At 34.4% G+C, this 21083-nt stretch overlaps 1 protein-coding gene across 1 annotated transcript in view; it reads right to left on the bottom strand.

Annotated features, from left to right (window-relative positions):
- Positions 1-21083, bottom strand: part of LOC149779186 (uncharacterized) — a 240726-nt gene that overhangs the window by 20942 nt on the left and 198701 nt on the right. The window contains exons 42-45 of the mRNA XM_089938405.1: positions 16981-17052; positions 13230-13298; positions 5676-5759; positions 3303-3377 (exon numbers count right to left, since the gene is read on the bottom strand). Coding sequence (XP_089794531.1) covers positions 3303-3377; positions 5676-5759; positions 13230-13298; positions 16981-17052 — 300 coding nt within the window. The remainder of the gene's footprint in view (positions 1-3302; positions 3378-5675; positions 5760-13229; positions 13299-16980; positions 17053-21083) is intronic.

The following is a 21083-nucleotide window of genomic DNA, read 5'->3' as shown; positions in this document are numbered from 1 at the left end:
TCATACCGCTAAAATTTTATCATATGCGACAACTGCAAGAATAATTAACAATCAACGCATGAGTTCAGCGTGCAAATAACTTTTATTTCAGATTTTGTGAACATCAAAAGAAACATGTGAAAACTGCTAAATTAATCGTTGCGCAAAGTGCAAAGTCAGTGTGGTTCCAAATTTAAATTTCATCATTTCTTGAAAAATATATCCAATGACGTTTGCTTCTTTGCCGCGAACTTACTCGCCTTAAATTTGGAATCATCTCCATTGATACGGTGATCAAATTTCTCTGCTTGGGCTTTCAGAATTGGGCCAGAAATTGGAACACCTTCTGAGCGAGCTTGTACAAACCATTGGTACAAAGCTGAATCTAGGACATTGTCATTAGCTAACTTAACCCTTTTACACTGTAAACCAGTTTCCTCTTCAAGAATGTTGGGTAGACTACGGAGCTTTCCTTCATCTGTTTTCCACCCTTGCAAAGTGGACTCGCTGATTCCTAGATCTCTGGCAAGCTGAGTTTGTTGTTTGCCCTTCTTTAGTTGATCTAGGGCATACAGTTTCTCTTTAGCAGAAAACGACTTGCGTTTTTGAACTTGCTTTTCCATAACAGTAAAATATTTTTTTATATAAGCAAACAACGTACACAGATAAAGCTCGATAACTAAGTAATGAAGGCCTGCAATGGTTACGAATCACTTTTTATATAAAACAAAATTAAGCTGAACGGATGTACAATTTCATACCCTTTTAATTCACAGATAATAAAGTGGATATTATTTACTTTCAACTGTTTGTTGTTTGATCACACCGCCAAGCACAGCATACATGTTGGCGGCTTTCGTCCTTTATGTTTATTAAATTGTGCGACTCTTGTATCAACCACAGCTTTGTCTGCTGCTTGGCTGTGATTGCAGTTAAATAAGAAGCCCATGTCGGCTATTGTTTGAGCAACGACTGTATACAGATTTCATGGAAGACAATCACAAAGACGATTTACTGGCTTTACTCATGGATCCGTAATAAGTAACACTTCCGATAATGTTTACTTCGGCTTAACAATTCAAAAACCTAATTAAAGCAGTTTTCTCTTCTAGAGTAGAATACGGAGCTTCACCACAACCTGTTCAAATTGATAAATTTCAGAAGCCAAGCGTTGTACACACTATTTCTCGTACGTTATATATATCGTATTATTTTAGAATTCATACAGGATCACTTCTCCAAAATCACTTAAAGAACCTGGATAAATTGTTAAGTTCCGATCGTTTATTATTAAAAGTCATACGCGAATTCTTCCACCAAATTATTATAAATGTTTTACACACTATTTCTTGTACGTTAAACAAATATTTTCACGGTCCGATAAAAATACACGTAAATGAATTTCAAATTTCAGGAACCATGCCACGATCATATTATTTTAAAAGTCACAACTAATCTCATGCCCAAAATGAAGTTAATTTCTTGTTTTGTTTTTTTTTACTTTTCTCCAAATTTTTTTTCTCCATGTGTGAATGAATATACGAAATTTCGGGAGCCATGCTACGACCGCGTTATATCCGAATTCGCGTTATGGCGGGGCGCGTTATAGCGGGGTTCCACTGTATATATATATATATATATATATATATATATATATATATATATATATATATATATATATATATATATATACAGGAGCTGGCTGTCTTGCTACTTCTACAGTCTCATCAGCTGATCTTCTAATTGTACTAAGTTTTCCTCCCATTGTCACAAACTAGTCATGAGAATAGAAAGCAAAGAATTCTAATTGCATGTATTCTAAAGACCACTTACTAAGGTAATATCTAAACTGGCAGATGCAACAATTTTGATATGCCCACAAGCCCCACCACCACCAAAAACAACAACAAAAATATGGTGCTGATTCATCATGCCTTTCCTGACAGAGTATGTCAGTCTACCTACATGTAGATCCCAACTAAACAGACTAATTTCTTTATACTAACTTATTCTTTTGTACTAACTTATTCTATATGTACATGTTTTCCACTGTATTCACATTATTACATTGTGTCATGTATATCGGTTAATAAAATATATTCTTGTATACTAAACTGCTAAATCACACCATAAAATCTAATGATTTTGAAATGATGTCATGAACTCATTTAAAGGAAAGCCATAATGTGCAGATATCCAAAATTCACTGGCAAGTGCAATATTTAAAGTATTTCACAAGTTTATTTAAATTTAATTTAAACTGATTTAAAAAAAGATATTATGTATTATATCATAAAACAATAAAGATTTCTTTTCTTGTAAGATTCTTTACTAACACAACACATTCACAAACCAATATGCATGCCTTTTGTTGTTGTTCGTTGAAACAGCATTTTTAACATATCATTGGCTACATCATCCCAACGACACAATAAGGCAATCTACCCTGGTCAGGCAATGAACCTCAGTCAGGGTCATTAAGATTTAGGAGTTGATGCCCAGGAAATGGAAGATAAATGCCTTTCCCAATGACACATTTAGGCAGCCAACAATGGCCAACAAATAACCCAAGCATACATATTTATTTATAACACGCATGTGTGAAATGTGCAAACTGCATAGCCTTCCTTAGTAAGTCACATAATGCACCAAATGAACAGTATATATCATGTTTAAGCTGTTAAGTAGAACCCACCAACCGATGATTTATGAGATGGCGGGATATATGTTTTTCATGTGCAACATCAGATCTCTTTAAATATGTCATATGGCATCTTTTAGTATCTATGCTACACAAAAACAAGCATTGTATTCCTATTTGAACAGAACATAACTGTAGCATGGTCCCCAAAGCAATAATTTCACCAATGTCTTGAAGTACTGGTAAATACTGCAATAAGACTCTAAATATGGAAGCGTGTAAAATCAATACAGACTTAAATATGCAGAATAGACTCATTTGTTATAATTTTAACTTAACATCATTTTGTTATTCAATAATGTTTATGGCAAGTGGCAGAAACATGAATTAATGATCCATATACACCGAGGTATACGAAAAACGAAAAACTGTACGAATGGTCAAAATTTTGATGACAATTTTTAACAACGCTATGTACCAGATATACTCACTTATAAGACGAGTCCAACTACAAACTGGGCAGATCCAGGTCTACTGTCGCATAATGCACCAGCAGATCTCGGTCTGTGCAGTTTGTTAGGAGTGATTAGTAGAAAAACAACATAGACCCTGATCAGTAGGCTCATTATTCTACAGCAGATCAGGACCTTAATTGTTTTTAGTTCATATTATATATACGTACAGGAGGTGGTGGTCCTGCTACTTCTACAGTCTCATCAGCTGATCTTTTAAGGTCTGACATGCTCATTTCACCTAGCTATAAAAATAGAAAGCATACAATTCTAAATGCATGTACTGTAGAATCCACTTACCATGGATAGTGTCTAAAATTGTGAATTTAACACTTTTGATAAGCCCTCACAAATATGATATTTGCATGTGTTAGCTTGATCAAAAAAAGGACAACGAAATCACATTTTTCAGGTACTATACACAATATTCTGAAACCAAGTCCTTCCAAAGTTAAAGAAAATGCACAAATTAAGTTATTAAGTGTCAGAAATTCATATCTGCTGATGCATTATGTGACAGTAGTGTTACAGTATTTGATAATGACAGGAAGTGCAGTTAAGGTTGCAAAGATGTAGACAGCAGACAGACTATGGACAGATAGACTGTGAGTCCTAACTTAATTATAATCAACTAATTGTTGATTAATTAATACAGATTATACTACCTGATTATTTTTAGATCATAATGATTTTTTATAAAAAAGATGTCACTGGTACTGCTTTCTGAACATAAACATCTTTCTTTAGGAGGTCTGCCAGTCTGGATACCAGTCTAAATACCATTCTGGATACAAGATTAGATACCAGTCTGGATACCATTCTGGATATGAGACTGGATACCATTCTGGATATGAGACTAGATACCATTCCGGATACCAGACTTGATACAATTCTGGATAGGAGACTAGATACCATTCTGGATACAAGACTAGATACCAGCCTAACAGACCGATTTTTTATAGTGACTCATTCTATACGTCCATGTTTTCCATTTTTATGGCATGACAACATTGTGCTATGTATGTAGATAAATAAAATAATATGTTCTTTTATACTTAATCATATTATGACGGCTTATGATTTTACAAATGATATCATGAACTCATTCAAAGGAAAGACATCCTATCCAAAGTATCCAAATTCCTTGGCAAGTGAAATAGTTAAGTTAATAATAAATAAATATAAAAACACAAAAGAAGAAAAGAAAACCTGCTGTGTGAAGCCTGAAACTCTATCAAAATATTGCAATAAAAAGTGGGGTGCCCCTGGTTGGGGGAGGGAATTCATGAGGTGGACCACTGTATACATGCTTTATAATTGTTAATGCTAACACCAGCACCATTGTTAGTACAACTGCTCTTCTCTGCTTTTTTGAGGTGAGCTAAATATATGTTCACCTGTATTTTCTCCATTTTGTTACTCAAAGTATCAATATACCAATTAAGATTTTCTGCATATATTTCATTCATTTTTCAAAACTTTAAATGAAATCCAGTGCATTAGTTCTGATGCACCAGGACCAACCAAATCACACCTGTCTGCTTTGTTATCCTATGCAAAAGCCAAGAGTTTGAATGCAGTATCATATTCTTTTCTGTACCGGCTTAAATCCGCTGAATGCAGGTAACATTCTTCAAAAAAAGTATGCTGATGATTCATCATGCCTTTCCTGACACAGCACGTCAGTCTACCTACATGTAAAGTCCAACTAAAAAACAGACTAATTTCTTTATACTAACTTATTCTTTTGTACTAACTTATTCTATATGTACATGTTTTCCACTTTAATCACATGACTACACTGCATTATGTATATAGATTAATAAAATATATTTTTGTACACTAAACTGTTAAATCACATCATAAAATCTAATGATTTTGCAAATGATGTCATGAACTCATTTAAAGGAAAGATGTTCAGGTATCCAAAATTCACTGGCAAGTGCAATATTTAAATTATTTCACAAGTTTATTTTAATTTAATTTAAACTGAGTGAAAAAAAGATATAGTCTATTATATCATAAAGCAATAAAGATTTTTTCTTGTAAGATTCTTTACTAACACAACACATTCACTAACCAATATGCATGCCCTTTGTTGTTGGTTGAAACAGCATTTTTAACACATCATTGGCTACACCATGCCCAGGAACTGGGAGCCAAGTGCCTTTCCCAATGACACAATAAGGCAATCTATCCTGGTCAGGCAATGAACCCCAGTCAGGGTCACTAAGATTTAGGAGTTGATGTCCAGGAAATGGAAGATAAATGCCTTTCCCAATGACACATTTAGGCAGCCAGCAATGGCCAACAAATAACCCAAGCATACATATTTATTTATAACACGCATGTGTGAAATGCACAAACTGCATAGACTTCCTTAGTAAGTCACATAATGCACCAAATGAACTAGTTAAATCTCAACTCTACCATATATTAACATGAAACTGAAACCACATAAAAATGCGGTTAGATTTGAAATGTGAAATGTTGCCAGTCTAAAAATAGTCTGCTACATCAACACAAAAACATCCATCACTTACAATTGGTTCCTGCTCAGCTCTCCAGCTCATGTCTGATTCAGGTTGGATTGAAGAAGATACTTCTCTTACTCCACGTTTGCAAATCTGTATAACAAATTATCCAATCAGGAAATAAATACTGTACTTCGACATAGCAGAACTGGTACAACTGTCCAACCTTGCAAAGTGAAAATGTGGGCAAGTGTTGGAGGTAAGATGCAAGTATAATTTGTTGTTGTAGGATTTAATGCCATTTTTTACCACAAGTTAGTCTATACATGGTGACCAGTATAAATGGTGGAGGAAGAACCCCGGAAAACCCCAGAAAGAACCACCCACCCACAAGAAGCTACTGACAAGCTTTCTCACATACCCACATTGGCCAAACCCAAGACTCGAATCCATGCAAAGAGAGATGAGATGGCAGTGATCCATAACACTGAGTGTTTTAGACCACTCAGCCACTTGGGGCCCCTCAAGTATAATTTGTAAAACTTTGAAAAAGTTTTTGGCATCTGAACATTTTGCTAGTATGTAAATCTGGGTCCGAGAGAAGTTCCCTGTAGAGGAAAATTAAGGGACACAGGAAGCTGTCCATATCAGAATATGGAAATGTCTGAGTAAAATATCCAAATGTTCTACAGTAGACAGTGCCATTAAGAAAGTATTGTTAAGATGAATTGAAATGAATGATTCCAGCATTAATGCCACTTAGATGTTCAGTGATTTGTCAAAATGACCTAAAACAGAAGAATAATACACTGTGGTAACAAAAACTGAAACCTGAACATTTGTATTAAAAAATGGAATTAAAAAAATAGACAAATAGAAAAAAATTTCTGAAAAACAATTTATTTTTCATGGCTCTGGAATTACTGCAAATGAAGGATGAGATGTATATGAAGAAAAGGTCAGAGTGTTATTGCAGAACACTGCATGTAACAGACACACAAGAAATATCAATTTACAGCATGTGCTCAGACAACCAGAGTGTCTTATGCAATAACAATACACCTACTGTTGTGGAGTTTGTCATGTATAATAATAAGGCCTGTGTGTAAGAAAAACACCTAAGGACAGCAGATACCATGTTTCAAAAATTAAACAACACATCAGAGACAAAAGAAAAGATCTTGCATGAACAAACAAAAGATGGAGGAGAATGTGCAGGAATAAAGAAGACTGATCCTAGTATGTATGAATGGGAAAAGGTTTGCTCTGTAACTGGTAGAGCATGAGTACCAGTCCTGCAATGGAAGTGATGGCCAAACTGGGATGAGTGGGCTAGTTGATGTAGATGTATACAACTTTTCCACTGGAAAAAATTATTAGGGGTCAAGGTAAGGTCAATGCTGCCTTTCTTATGATGAGCTAAAAATGTGTACATTCTGGATATTCCCTCATGTTTTATTCAAAATATCAATGTACTAATTATCTTTCTATACATTTTGTTCATTTTCACAAATTTCTGATGAAATCCAGTGCATTAGTTACAAGTTCAGATGCAGCAAGACCAACTTATTTGTTAGGCACTCATTGTAACATATCAAATTTCAGCCTTAGTTATGTTTGTTGCATATTCTGCAAATAGTTGCACTGCAATGAAACTAATGGAATTTTCAATGCAAATGGCCTTTCCAGAACCAACCAAATCACAGCTGTCTGCTTTGTTATCCTATGCAAAAGCCAAGAGTCTGAATGCAGTAACATATTATTTTCTGTTCAGCCTTTAATCCGCTGAATACAGGCAACATTCTTCATTTGCTAAAAAATTTCTTGACAAAAATCTGAAAAAATATTACTAATCTTCAGAAGGATTATAGGATTTAGCACCATTTTTCAGCACAAGACAATCTATACATGGTGGCCATTATAAATGGTGGAGGAAGAACAAATTTCTCAAGATGTTTAACAAACATATCCTAATGGAAAACTTGAACCTAAACCTTCAAAACGTCCTTGATGACAATGTTGTTGCTGCCCCAGCAGAAACAGGACTGTCCTGTATTGTAGGCTTGACAAAACATGTAATTACTTGAGATTGGGAGTCATTGCAGGTGCTCTATTTCAACATGTCATTGAATGTAAGATCTACACATACCTATATCAACAAAACAGACTCTTCCACATGACCTTTGACCTCACCATCATTTTTATCACTTTGTTTTAAACCCATTCTTATTATATATATGTACAGGAGCTGGTGGTCCTCCTAGTTCTAAAGTTTCATCTGCTGATCTTATACTTCTCCCGAAAGCTCTCACAGTCTACAGAAAGCATAGAATTCTAAATATATGCACTGTAATTACCACTTACCATGGGTAACGCCTAAATTGGTGACTGCAAAACTTTTCATAAACCTTCACAACCATGATATTTGCCTGTGTTAGCTTGATCAAATAAGGACAAAGAAATCACATTTTTCAGGTACCATAAACAGTATTCTGAAATCGAGTCCTAATTCTAAATACCAACAAGTTACAGAATATTAGAAATTTTGGATCCTTAGTTGAAACTGAATTTTTTTAAAATAAGAAAAGAATAAGGTCCTGATGCTTCTTGCAAAGAAAGACCATTCTTGTGATGGTACATCAGCCTACATACATGCAGACATGAGCTAAACAGACTTTATACTATATGTACACATTTTCCATTTCAATGACATGATGACATTGTATACAGCCTTTAGATTTAGGAGTTTATGAACTAATTACCCTATTACATCAATTATGGCAAACACTACATACAGCAACATAATAGTCCTTTCCAAGATCACTAAAAGTTTGTTCTGGGTCAAAAGAGTTTTGATTTAAATTGTTTGGTATGATAAGCTCATTTTTGTTCTTCCCATGCTTCAGCACTGGATACTGAGGTATTGTGAAATCCTCTTTCTGCCCATTGTTCTTGCCAATAACATTTCCTAAATTGTTGGGTTAAAATTCATGAAACATTTATGGTACCATTGCTCTTGAAGCAAATTCCTATCAGAAAGAGACATCATATATGTGATTGATTTTATAATCCAAGGGCAACTGCATGAATACTGTGGGAAGGAGGGAAGGTTTGCAATATGCAATAACAATAAAGTCTGAGCCACAAATCACACCATTCTGTAAAATGTACAACACTGATGTCAAGGTTATGCAAGCATGTCACAGGATTATTTGTTTTAGCCTGACAATGATTTATCCAGAGTATGAATAAAATTGTTTAGGTATTTAGAAAGTACAGTGTGACCCCACTATAATACGGTAATTGGGAGCCAATGAACCTGACCGTGTTATAGAACGAACCATGTTATAAGCAACCAGGTCTGTAAGCTGAAGAAAATGATGCATGTCCCCCAAAAAAATGTGTGGGGGCAGGGGTAGGTAATAAATGCGGGCAGTAAAATACGTGCTTCATTGGCACAGTTACCATCTTAAATCGATGCATATTAAAGGGGAAATACACCTGTAGTGAAAACAGAAAAGGAATATATAATATTTTACTTTATTTAGAGAACCACGGATTGGTACATATACGTGTATAATGTTTATATATAAATGTCTTATGTATACCATGAATAGAGTATCAACACGGTGTACTCACCCGCGAATCTCATCACATACATTGAATCCAAAATACAAGTAATTCCATCAAAAAAATGCACACAAATAAATTTAAAATATTCAATAATTTTGTCACGGGTCATATAGTCTGAATTCAGTGGATAAATATAGCACAATCATGTAACGAATGATGAAGCACATTTACTTTTCAATACGTCCCAAGTCTGTAAAAGTTTGTATTTTAAGCCGCCATTGGTAGCGTTCATAAGCACAAATGTTTTCCCTGCAAAAAGGAAACTTTCACGGCACAGTAATCATGTTTATGTTGGAAAATGATAAAAATTCCATCAGGTTCCATTGCTTTTATTTAAGTTTGATACTGACTTCCTTTGAAGAAATGTTCTTTGTTTTTATTGAAGACTGTAGTCGGCCTTCTTTCATGAAAGATGCATGCATTATTGAAGTCACCGCTAACGGCCAGCTTTGGAGAAACAATCAAGTGCCCATTTCTTCTTGTGGCAGCAACATCAAATAATTGCATCATTGAGACTGATTGGTTTTCTTCATCTGCTGAGCACATTTTCATAACAATCGGTGCTTCAAAGGCAAAGTTTTCTTTGAAATTTCAACAAACTATTTAATTTTTAACAAAGCAATTGGCCATCATTTGGTCATGTGTAGTTAGAGTTCCTCCTGCCTTATGATAGAGTTTAACACCATTTTTCAACACAAGACAGGTTGTACATGGCGGCCAGTATTAATGGTGGAGTAAGAACCAGGGAAAACCCCGGAAAGAACCACCCACCCACTAGAAGCTACCAGCAAGCCTTCTCACATATCCACATTGGCCAACCCGAGACTCGAACCCACTAACAATATATAAATTTCAGTGCATTTTATATTTAACTTTGTGGCTTCATTTGATGGGGCCTCTGAATTACACCACTCCAAACCAATGGCTGTATATATAAGTTTAAACAGCCAACAATGATTTATTTTGCTGCCAATAAGGAAAATAAAATCACAGTTTGCAACACTGGAGAAGCCCTACATGATCCTACAATAAACGTTTTACATTATATTTTTCGTAGTTTTAAGATGAAAAACTATTTTTTGTGTATGAGAAAAATACATATACATAAAGTACTTATAGTGAGTCAGAGAAAATGATGCAGTTAAAAACACATTTGCTTTCAATATATTGCCAAGCAAGGTCCAATGCTCTGATTTCAGCAGAAAAAAATCTATGTACTATTTGAACTTGAACTTTGAAAATAAACTTTTCTTGTGTGTTTTCCGCTAGTGATTGCTGCAGCAGAATTTTCCTTATCCTTTGATCCATCAGTATAAACTCTTGTGTAGTTTTTAAATTTGGCAAGGGGCTCTTGATAAGTACTGTAGAAGATGAAAGGGTTTGTCACCAATTTTTTTCCAATGTGCAGTGTAAAAAGTACTTCTGGTTGCTCAATTAGCCAGGGGGGTGTTTCAGAGATGGACATCATTTGGATTTTAGAAATATCAATTTTTTTATTTTCGAGGTTAGATGTTATTCTATTGCTAAAGGAAGGTATAGCATTTGGTTTATTTTTGGCACAATGTTTTGTATTTGGGTTGAAATACAGCCAAAAATGCTGGATTCAGAGGGTTTGATCTTAATTTGACAGCATGCTGTATGGAATGCATTTCTCTACGATGTGATAAAGGTGGCTCGTTCGCTTCAGTGAGAAGGCTTTCACACATGGATAATCTTTAATGGTCCCAGAGTGAGTCTTATTCCTTGATGATGGATTGGGTCAAGCATCTTCACATATGACTTTTTGGCTGAACCATAAACAATGCAACCATAGTCCAGTTTGGAGCGAATAAAAGTTCTATATAACTTCAGGATGACTTTTTCTATCAGCACCCCAGTCAGTGTGAGCTATTATTTTATTCTAGAGTTTTCAAGCATTTAGCTTTCAAATTCTTTATGTGTAATGTAGTTCACTATCTTTTGTCGAAAATAATACAGAGAAACTCCATTTCCTCAACAACTGATATAGGCGTTCTGTTCAGTGGAGTTTGGGTTTGTCATGGTATCTTCATAACTGACAGAAATGCATGCATACTGTTTTTGACTTTGAGAATTTAAAACTGCTAGTATTGGCCCAATTTTGAATCTTGTTTATATTTTGTTATAGTTGTAATTCAATGGTATGATCAATAACATACTAAGAAATCATCAAGGTATTGAGAACAATCCACACCAGGAGACAAACACTTGGTGATGCTTTTAATTTTGATGTTGAAAAGCTTTTGATCAGGCTGCTGCTACTGCAATTGCGATGAAACCAATTTTTTTTAGTAAAATATATTTCTTCAAAAGTATTTGCCCAATCATAATACCTATGAAAAACTACTACTACCTTGCAAATCCAGCCCATCCATGCTAAAACATTCAGCTAAATTCTAAAAGTTATCTGCCCACCTACTTGGTATTTAGAGTAATCTCCCCTTGATGGTGGGATTGGTGCTAAATCCCATGAAAGAATCAGTTACTACTGAAGTGGATGGCATGCTCTCTATATTGATGTGACTGTGGGGAGGTTGGGAGGGTATCTGTGTATTGTGGTTGGTTCAATACTTCCTATTTGAGTGGAGTTATCAGGATGAGGAAACCTTTACAATCCTCAGAGTTATACATTCAGCCTTTCCAATCAAAAGAAAGTAAAGTTGTTAAAAAATTAAGGAAATATCTACCAGATACCTGTTGACTCAAACAAATGGTTACAGGGTACCTGATCAAGGGAAATTATATTAAATATGAATCGCTTTGTTTTAGGTTCATACATGCCATATCCAAGACAGTTATAAACATAATTATTACTAATATAAGTGGCACAAAAGTGTAATCTGCACATAAAAAGAGCAATCTTTATACACATGCCATGATTACAAAAAATGTATGAAAAATGTATATTTATTCTTGCATCTTACCTGGATCTGCACTTAAAATTCTTGACACAAATCCATTTGGTTTAGGAGTTAATCCAAGATTAGTCACAAAACAAACTGATAAATTATTTTTTCATAGCACTCAGTTTGACTGATCTACATATCTTACTTTCACTGAATGATCATCCACAATGCTGTATTACATCACTGTCTGATTCTTCATTCAAATTTTTTTATTAATAAAAAATTAATTAATTAATTAATAATTGATGCAACATAGTTTTAAGTTTAACAAAATAACTCTCCTCTAACATTTTTAAGTCATATAACATCCATGAGTCACATCTATTAAGCCCATTTCTCTTAATATCTGGCACTGTTTTTGTTATTTATACAGGTATGCTATGTATGTAATAAAATATAATGAATCTGTGATGGGTGGTTTCACATTCAATAAACCTGTCTGTTTTCCTGGAACTGTTTGAAGTACAGTTACTATAAATAGAAAACAAGGAAATGGGGTTGGGGGTAATCTGAATATTTAAATTATTTCACAAATTTTAAATAATTTAAAATGAGTAAATAAAAAATTATTAGGGATAATATCATAAAACAATACTAATTTTTTGTAATGTAAGGTTCTATACTAATACAACACATTCACGAACCAATATGTCATACAGCATTTTTAACACATTGTTTGCTACATCATGCCCAGGAAATGGTAACAGAGTGCCTTTCCCAAGGAAACACTGAGGAAATCAACCCTGGCTGCCATGGACAGCCTTGGACAGGCACAGAACCCCAGTCAGGGACACCTAGATTTATAAGTGTGATGACCAGAAAATAGGAGCCAATGAGCTGACCTGGGCAGGAACTGAAACAAATGACCTTTGGATTTATGAGTCTGATGCCCAGGAAATCAGAGCTAGGTCAGCCAGAACTGGCCTGGACTCTCACTGAACCCAAGACCTATTTTCACATGAACATAAGATCTGCACATACCTAAATCAACAAAATGGACTCTCCCATATAACCTTTGACCTCACATCATTTTTAAAAAAAATTCATTCATATTATATATACTTACAGGATGTGGTGGTGCTATTTCTAAAGTCTCATAAGCTGATCTACTTTCTGACATGCTCATTTCAACTAGCTATAAAAATAGAAAGCATACAATTCTAAATGCATGTACTGTAGCATCCACTTACCACGGAGAGTGTCTAAAATTGTGAATTTAGCACTTTTGATAAGCCCTCACAAACATGATATTTGCATATGTTAGCTTGATCAAAAAAAGGACAAAGAAATCACATTTTTCAGGTACTATACACAATATTCTGAAACCAAGTCCTTCCAAAGTTAAAGAAAATGCACAAATTAAGTTATTAAGTGTCAGAAATTCATAATTAAGTGTTACAGTATTTGATTATGACAGGAGGCGCAGTCAAGATTGCAAAGACGTAGACAGCAGACAGACTATGGACAGGTAGACTGCAAGTCCTAACTTAAGTATAATCAGCTAATTGTCGATTAATTCATACAGATTACATAGGTGTCAACTTGTACGGTTTACCCATAATTTGCATGGTTTGTTCCTTTCTCAGTGTATGGCCGTACAACCATTTTGTAAATTTTTTCGTAAAAAATTTTTAATTAAAAATTTTTTTTTCATTTTGCGTGCATCCATGACTAGGCATAATTTTTTTAGAATTAGAATTCAGTGAGATTAGTGTAACCCAAAACAAAAAATCCAATCATACTCAAAACCGCACTTTTCCTTTGATAATAAAACGAGTTTCATCCATGGTTCAACTCCTGAGCGTGAAGATCTTGTTGTTTATTGCTCTGAAATTTGACGCTCACTAGGATTTCTAATACTGACTAACTACCCGTGTAGTAAGTATGTTTTCTTATTTTATGCATTATTATTTTATTATTTATACTTATTACTATCGAATGCTTAAAGTTTGCATTAATTTTCATACTTTACATAGTGTGGCAGTCATGTTGGTGTAACCATAATTCGTCCAAATTTTCTGTGTGGAGATAAAGTAGATTTATTAAAATTTTAACAATATACTAATTAAAAATAAATACTCTACTGATTTTAGCACAGGCATTTTATTGCGCTGTTATAGTTTTGAGTTAAGTTTGTCAGATATATAATGCAAACAGGAAGATGCAATGCCATAATGATGGATGTAGTACAGATACTGAGTCACATCATTCTCATGGCTCAAAAATATATAATGTTGCCAATTTATATCAAGTTTGTGACCAAAATCTGCAAATTTATAACTTTTCAAACACCAGATATGCAATTTTAATAGAAACTATCAATAGCTTACAAGGTATAAATTTCTGGACTGCTACTGTGTCAATTGTTTTATTTCTAGATTTCAATTTTTGAAGAGTTCCTGGCGTAATATCTTGGGGTTTATGGGGAAAAATATAAATTTGTAACACATCTGTAATCAAAAGATCTTCCTATATCACATGTCACATATAAATTTTTATATTATTTTTTATTATTTCTCTCATCTAGTTGAAATATTCCATCAAATGGCTGAGCCTAACTTAAAGAAATGCAAGCTTGAAGACACTGATCAAGGTCGTAGCAAGTTTCAGGCTGATTGGATTAAAGTCTTCCCTGACATTGTAGATGTATCCAAGTTAGGATCTTCACATGCTTTTTGTAAAATATGCAGTAAAGACATTAAAGTGGTGGTGTCAAGCATATATGATCTGGAGAAACACTTGAGGACAAAACTGTATGAAAGAAATTTTGAAATAATGAAGGAAGCATACACCAAAAGCTTCTTTGCTTAACCAAAGCAAGAAGTTGATAGTGTTATAAGTAAAAAGAATGAAATAAAGTTTCAGAAATGTAAATAATTATATAAATATGTAAAAAAAATACTTTGCTGTTTTGAAACTTTCAATCTTATATAATATATGAATACATTTTTTCGTGTAAGTTTTTTTTCGGTCTTTGTAAGGTTTTTATTGGTCTTGCATACAGGTTTTCATCTCAAGGGGTTGACAACTATGAGATTATAATACTTGATTATTTTTAGCTCATAATGGTTTTTAATTAAAAAAATATATCTCTAGTGCTTTCTGCACAGAAAGATTTTTTTTACGAGGTCTGCCATTCTGGATACCAGTCTAGATACCACACTAGATACCAGCCTAACAGATTGATTTTTTATAGTGACTCATTCTATATGTCCATGTTTTCCATTTTTATGGCATGACTAAATTGCCACGTATGTAGATAAATAAAATAATATATTCTTTTATATTTAATCATAATATGATGGCTTATGATTTTACAAATGATATCATGAACTCATTCAAAGGAAAGACATCCTATCCAAGGTATCCAAACTCCTTGGCAAGTGAAATAGTTAAGTTATTAATAAGTGTTTGTAAACTGAATTTAAACTGCATAAAAACAATATGTATTACATGACAAAACAACAATGATTTTTTCATGTAAGATTCTATATTAATACAACACCGTCACAAGCCAAGATGCTTTATTTGTTGCTTTTAACAGCATTTTTAACACATCATTGATTTTATCAATGGGAGCTGAGAGCCTTTTTCATGGAAACAGTCAACCCTGGCTGCTCTGAGCAGGCACTGAACCCCTGACCCTTGGACTTATAAGTCTGATGTCCAGTAAATGGGAGCCGAATGCCTTTGCCAATGACACGCTGAGGTAGTCAACAACAGCTGGCCTAGGCAGACACTGAACCCCAGTCAGGGCCACTTGAGTTTATGAGTCTGATGCCCAAGAAATGGGAGTCAAGTCAGGTGGAGCTGGCCTGGACAGGCAATGAACCCTTGACCCTTGGATTTACAAGATTGATGCTCTACCAACCGAGCTAGCTCCTCCATATAATAATAATTATGCAAATGACCTTCTATGTCTAAACTATTATCTTTACCAAAGCTAACATTACCAGATGAAACTTGCCAATTATTGATTGGGAACAATGTGTTCTCCTTCTCAGAGTCAACTTTTACCGTCGAAATCAGTAGTCTGCCAACAAATATTCCAGGCATACCATATTTATTATAACACGTAACTGTGAAATATGCAAACTACACAGACCTCATTTCCATATCGCATAATGCACCAAATGAACAGGATCTATCTTGTTCATTTGAAGCTGTAAGTAGAACAATGATTTATGAGATGACAGGTAAGGGTACATGTTGTTCACATACTGCATCAGATCATGTCATGTAGCTGTAGGGCTTTTCATACTGTACAGGAATAAGCATTCCAACTTATTATATTTGAAGCATCGTCCTGTTACTTGGAGTCAATGGCAAGAAAAGCAGGTTTACTGTTTTACTTTCTGTGAAATTTTTTTGAAATGATTGTTTCATGATAGAAAAATTAATTTGTGACTATAAAATGATGGCAAGGTTAAAAGTTTAAGCAGATGAGTCTAAAGTGTATTAAGATCCATCATTTTGTTATTCAATATTGTTGATGGCAACACGCAGAAACATGTACTAATAATCCATATAAACTTTACAGTAAGAAAATAGCAATATTCTTAAAAGAAAACAGAATATACACATATGCACTGGGAGAAGGCCAATTTATACTACATTTATGATCCAATTTCACAAATATATGACAAAAATTTCCGAGCAAAGTAATATACTAATAAAATAGTAAAAACTGAGTTCGAATAGCCAATAACATGAAATTGAAACTACACAAAAATGTTGTTAGAGTGAGAGACATTGTGAAATGTTGATAATATAAAAAATAATCTGCAACATCAAACACAGGAACATCCATTACTTACAGGCTTAAATAATTCAGGTTGGACTGGTGAATATGCTTTTCTTTCTTCCTGTGCTTCGTCTTGCACTAGTTCCTAATCATGGATAGAAAAAATAAAATTATAACAAACAAGAATGCAACAAATTAGCATTTATTGCCACATGAACTCACATGAAAATCAAGTCAAAGTACAAACAACAAAAATCCAGATCTGCCAAAGTATAATGCTTCTGCAGAGCAAAGTCTATGGTGTTTTTTCTGCTCATTATTCCTGAGAAACTGCACAGACCCAGATATTATGCAACAGCAGATCTAGGTCGGTGTGGATTATAGTTGGTCATCATTAAAGATGAATGAAAGATCTTGTATGAATAATGAAAGGATGGAAAGAGAATGTGATGCAATGAAGTAAACTCATCCTAGTTTATATGAATGAGCGTGTGCAACAATAAAGTGGACTGAGCCAAGTATATAGGACAGAAAATGTGCAGCAATGAAGTGGACTGATCCTAGTGTATATGACAGAGAATGTGCAGCAATGAAGTGGACTGATCCTAGTGTATATGACAGAGAATGTGCAGCAATGAAGTGGACTGATCATAGTATATACTGAATGTGCAGCAATGAAGTGGACTGATCCTAGTATATATGACTGAATGTATAGCAATAAAGTAGACTGATCCTAGTATATATGACAGAATGTGCAGCAAAAAGGCGACTGATCCTAGCATATATGACAGAATGTGCAGCAATGAAGTGGACTGATCCTAGTATATATGACAGGATGTGCAGCAATGAAGTGGACTGATCCTAGTATATATGACAGAATGTGCAGCAATGAAGTAGACTGATCCTAGTATATATGACAGAATGTGCAGCAATGAAGTGGACTGATCCTAGTATATATAGAATGTGCAGCAATCAGGTGGACTGATTCTAGTTATATATAAAAATGTGCAGCAATGAAGTGGACTGATCATAGTGTATATGACAGAGAATGTGCAGCAATAAAGTGGACTGATCCCAGAGTATATGACAGAGAATGTGCAGTAATGAAGTGGACTGATCCTAGTATATATGACAGAATGTGCAGCAATAAAGTGGACTGATCATAGTGTATATGAAAGAGAATGTGCAACAATAAAGTGGACTGATCCTAGTGTATATGACAGAGAATGTGCAGCAATAAAGTGGACTGATCCTTGTATATATTACAGAATGCACAGCAATGAAGTATACTGATCCTAGTGTATATGACAGAGAATGTGCAGCAATAAAGTGAACTGATCCTAGTGTATATGACAGAGAATGTGCACCAATAAAGTGGACTGATCCTTGTATATATGACAGAATGCACAGCAATAAAGAGGACTGATCCTAGTGTATATGACAGAGAATGTGCAGCAAACAAGTGGACTGATCCTAGTATAAGTAGACTGAGCCTAGTGTATATGACAAAGTATGTGTAGCAATAAAATGGAATGATCCTAGTATATATGACAGAATGTGTAGCAATGAAGTGGACTGATCCTAGTGTAAATGATAGAATGCGCAGCAATGAAGTGTAGTGATCCTAGTATATATGACAGACAATGCGCAGCAATGAAGTTTACTGATCCTAGTGTTTATGACAAAGAATGTGTAAAAATAAAGTGGACCGATCCTAGTGTATATGACAGAATGCGCAGCAATGAAGTGTAGTGATCCTAGTATATATGACAGACAATGCGCAGCAATGAAGTTTACTGATCCTAGTGTTTATGACAAAGAATGTGTAAAAATAAAGTGGACTGATCCTAGTGTATATGACAGAATGTGCAGCAATGAAGTGTAGTGATCCTAGTATATATGACAGACAATGCGCAGCAATGAAGTTTACTGATCCTAGTGTTTATGACAAAGAATGTGTAAAAATAAAGTGGACTGATCCTAGTGTATATGACAGAATGTGCAGCAATGAAGTGGACTGATCCTAGTGTAAATGACAGAAAATGCGCAGCAATAAAGTGTACTGATCCTAGTGTATATGATAAAGAAGGTGTAGCAATAAAGTGGACTGATCCTAGTATATATAGAATGTGCAGCAATGAAGTTGACTGATCCTAGTGTATATGACAGGATAAATAAAAATTCTCTACAGTACTACACTATGTAATAATAACTTGATTGTGCACTATGCTAAGTAAAAAAAATACACTCAAGTGAATATACAATAATTTCTTGAATGTGCACTAGCTAAGTATAAAATACACTCTAGTTACCAAACCATATGATAATTTCTTGAATGTGCACTAAACTGAGTACAAAATACACTCTAGTTACCAGACCATATTATAATTTCTTGACTATGCAATAAATTGAGTGTGAAATACACTCTAGTTACCAGACCATGTTATAATTTCTTGACTATGCACTAAACTGAGTGTGAAATATACTCTAGTTACCAGACCATGTTATAATTTCTTGACTGTGCACTAAACTGAGTACAAAATACACTCTAGTTACCAGACCATATTATAATATTTTGACTGTTCACTAAACTGAGTACAAAATAATTTGAAAATTGTCCACAGCATAATGGTACAAAGCTATATTGTGATGAATAGTTTTCTGATAGGTGACAGGAACACTGAATTGAATGTGAAAGCAACTAGCTCAGTGTCAAGAAAAATAATTGTATTTACTTACAAGTTTAAATTATATAAAAATGCAATTACAGCTAGTTGTGCTGCTCAAAAAAATTCAAGTCAAAAAGTGTCAATTTCAAACATACAAAAGATACCGTTCAATGTTTGCAAAAATGTGAAAATTTATAAATTGAATTCCACAACACTGAAGCATCATCAAACACTGACAGCAATAGTTTGGCAAGTCAGCATGATATATATGCATATGTTAACACTGACAGCAATAGATTGGCAAGTCAGCATGACATATATGCATATGTTAACACTGACAACAATAGACAGTTGAGTCAGCATGATATATATATGCATATGCTAACACTGACAGCAATAGATTGTTGAGTCAGCATGATATATGTATATGTTAACACTGACAACAATAGACAGTTGAGTCAGCATGATATAATGCTAACACTGACAGCAATAGATTGTTGAGTCAGCATGATATATATGCATATGTTAACACTGACAACAATAGACAGTTGAGTCAGCATGATATATATATGCATATATTAATATTGACGGCAATAGATTGGCAAGTCAGCATGATATATAAATGCATATGCTAACACTGACAGCAACAGATTGAGTCAGCATGACATATATGCAGATGCTAACACTGACAGCAATAGATTGTTGAGTCAGCATGATATATATGCAGACGCTAACACTGACAACAATAGACAGTTGAGTGAGCATGGTATATATGCAGATGCTAACACTGACAACAATAGACAGTTGAGTCAGCATAATATATATGCAGATGCAAACACTGACAACAATAGACAGTTGAATCAGCATGATATATATGCAGATGTTAACACTGACAGCAATAGATTGTTGAGTCAGCATGATATATATGCAGATGCTAACACTGACAACAATAGACAGTTGAGTCAGCATGATATATATGCAGATGCTAACACTGACAACAATAGACAGTTGAGTCAGCATGATATATATGCAGATGCTAACGATTTTGCGAGGTCTCTTTTGATGAGAGTGTGCTGCTTCACACAAGCAGAAGTGCCGGTAGTAACTGGTGATTTCACAGGATTTTGCACCAATCACAGGATCAAGGAGGAGATGATGCTATTTAACTGCCACCTAGGTGGGCAGATAACTTTCAGCTTTTTAGCTGAAAAGTTTTAGCCTGAGAAGGCTTGATCTGGAAGGTAGTAGTAGTTCTCCTAAGGTATTATGATTGGGTAACATAAGGTGAAGATGAGTTATTGTCCTTTCTTGTTTTAATGCTAGTATTTGCTTGAAAAAACATATATGGATTTATAATGCAGGTGCTCTATATTCATGTTACTTAAAGATTTTAGACAGCACACCATTCATAATCAATTTAAGTATTTCAACCTCATCTGTCCCCAAAATATGGAAAACTGCAAAAGTAACTCCTATTCACAAATCTGGATCTAAGGATGATGCTGAT

Source organism: Sinohyriopsis cumingii, chromosome 17 (genome assembly GCF_028554795.1).
Source record: "Sinohyriopsis cumingii isolate HCF-2022 chromosome 17, ASM2855479v2, whole genome shotgun sequence".
Lineage (NCBI taxonomy): Eukaryota > Metazoa > Mollusca > Bivalvia > Unionida > Unionidae > Sinohyriopsis > Sinohyriopsis cumingii.
The sequence above is the reverse complement of the archived record's forward strand: the minus strand, read 5'-3'. Positions and strand labels throughout refer to the sequence as shown.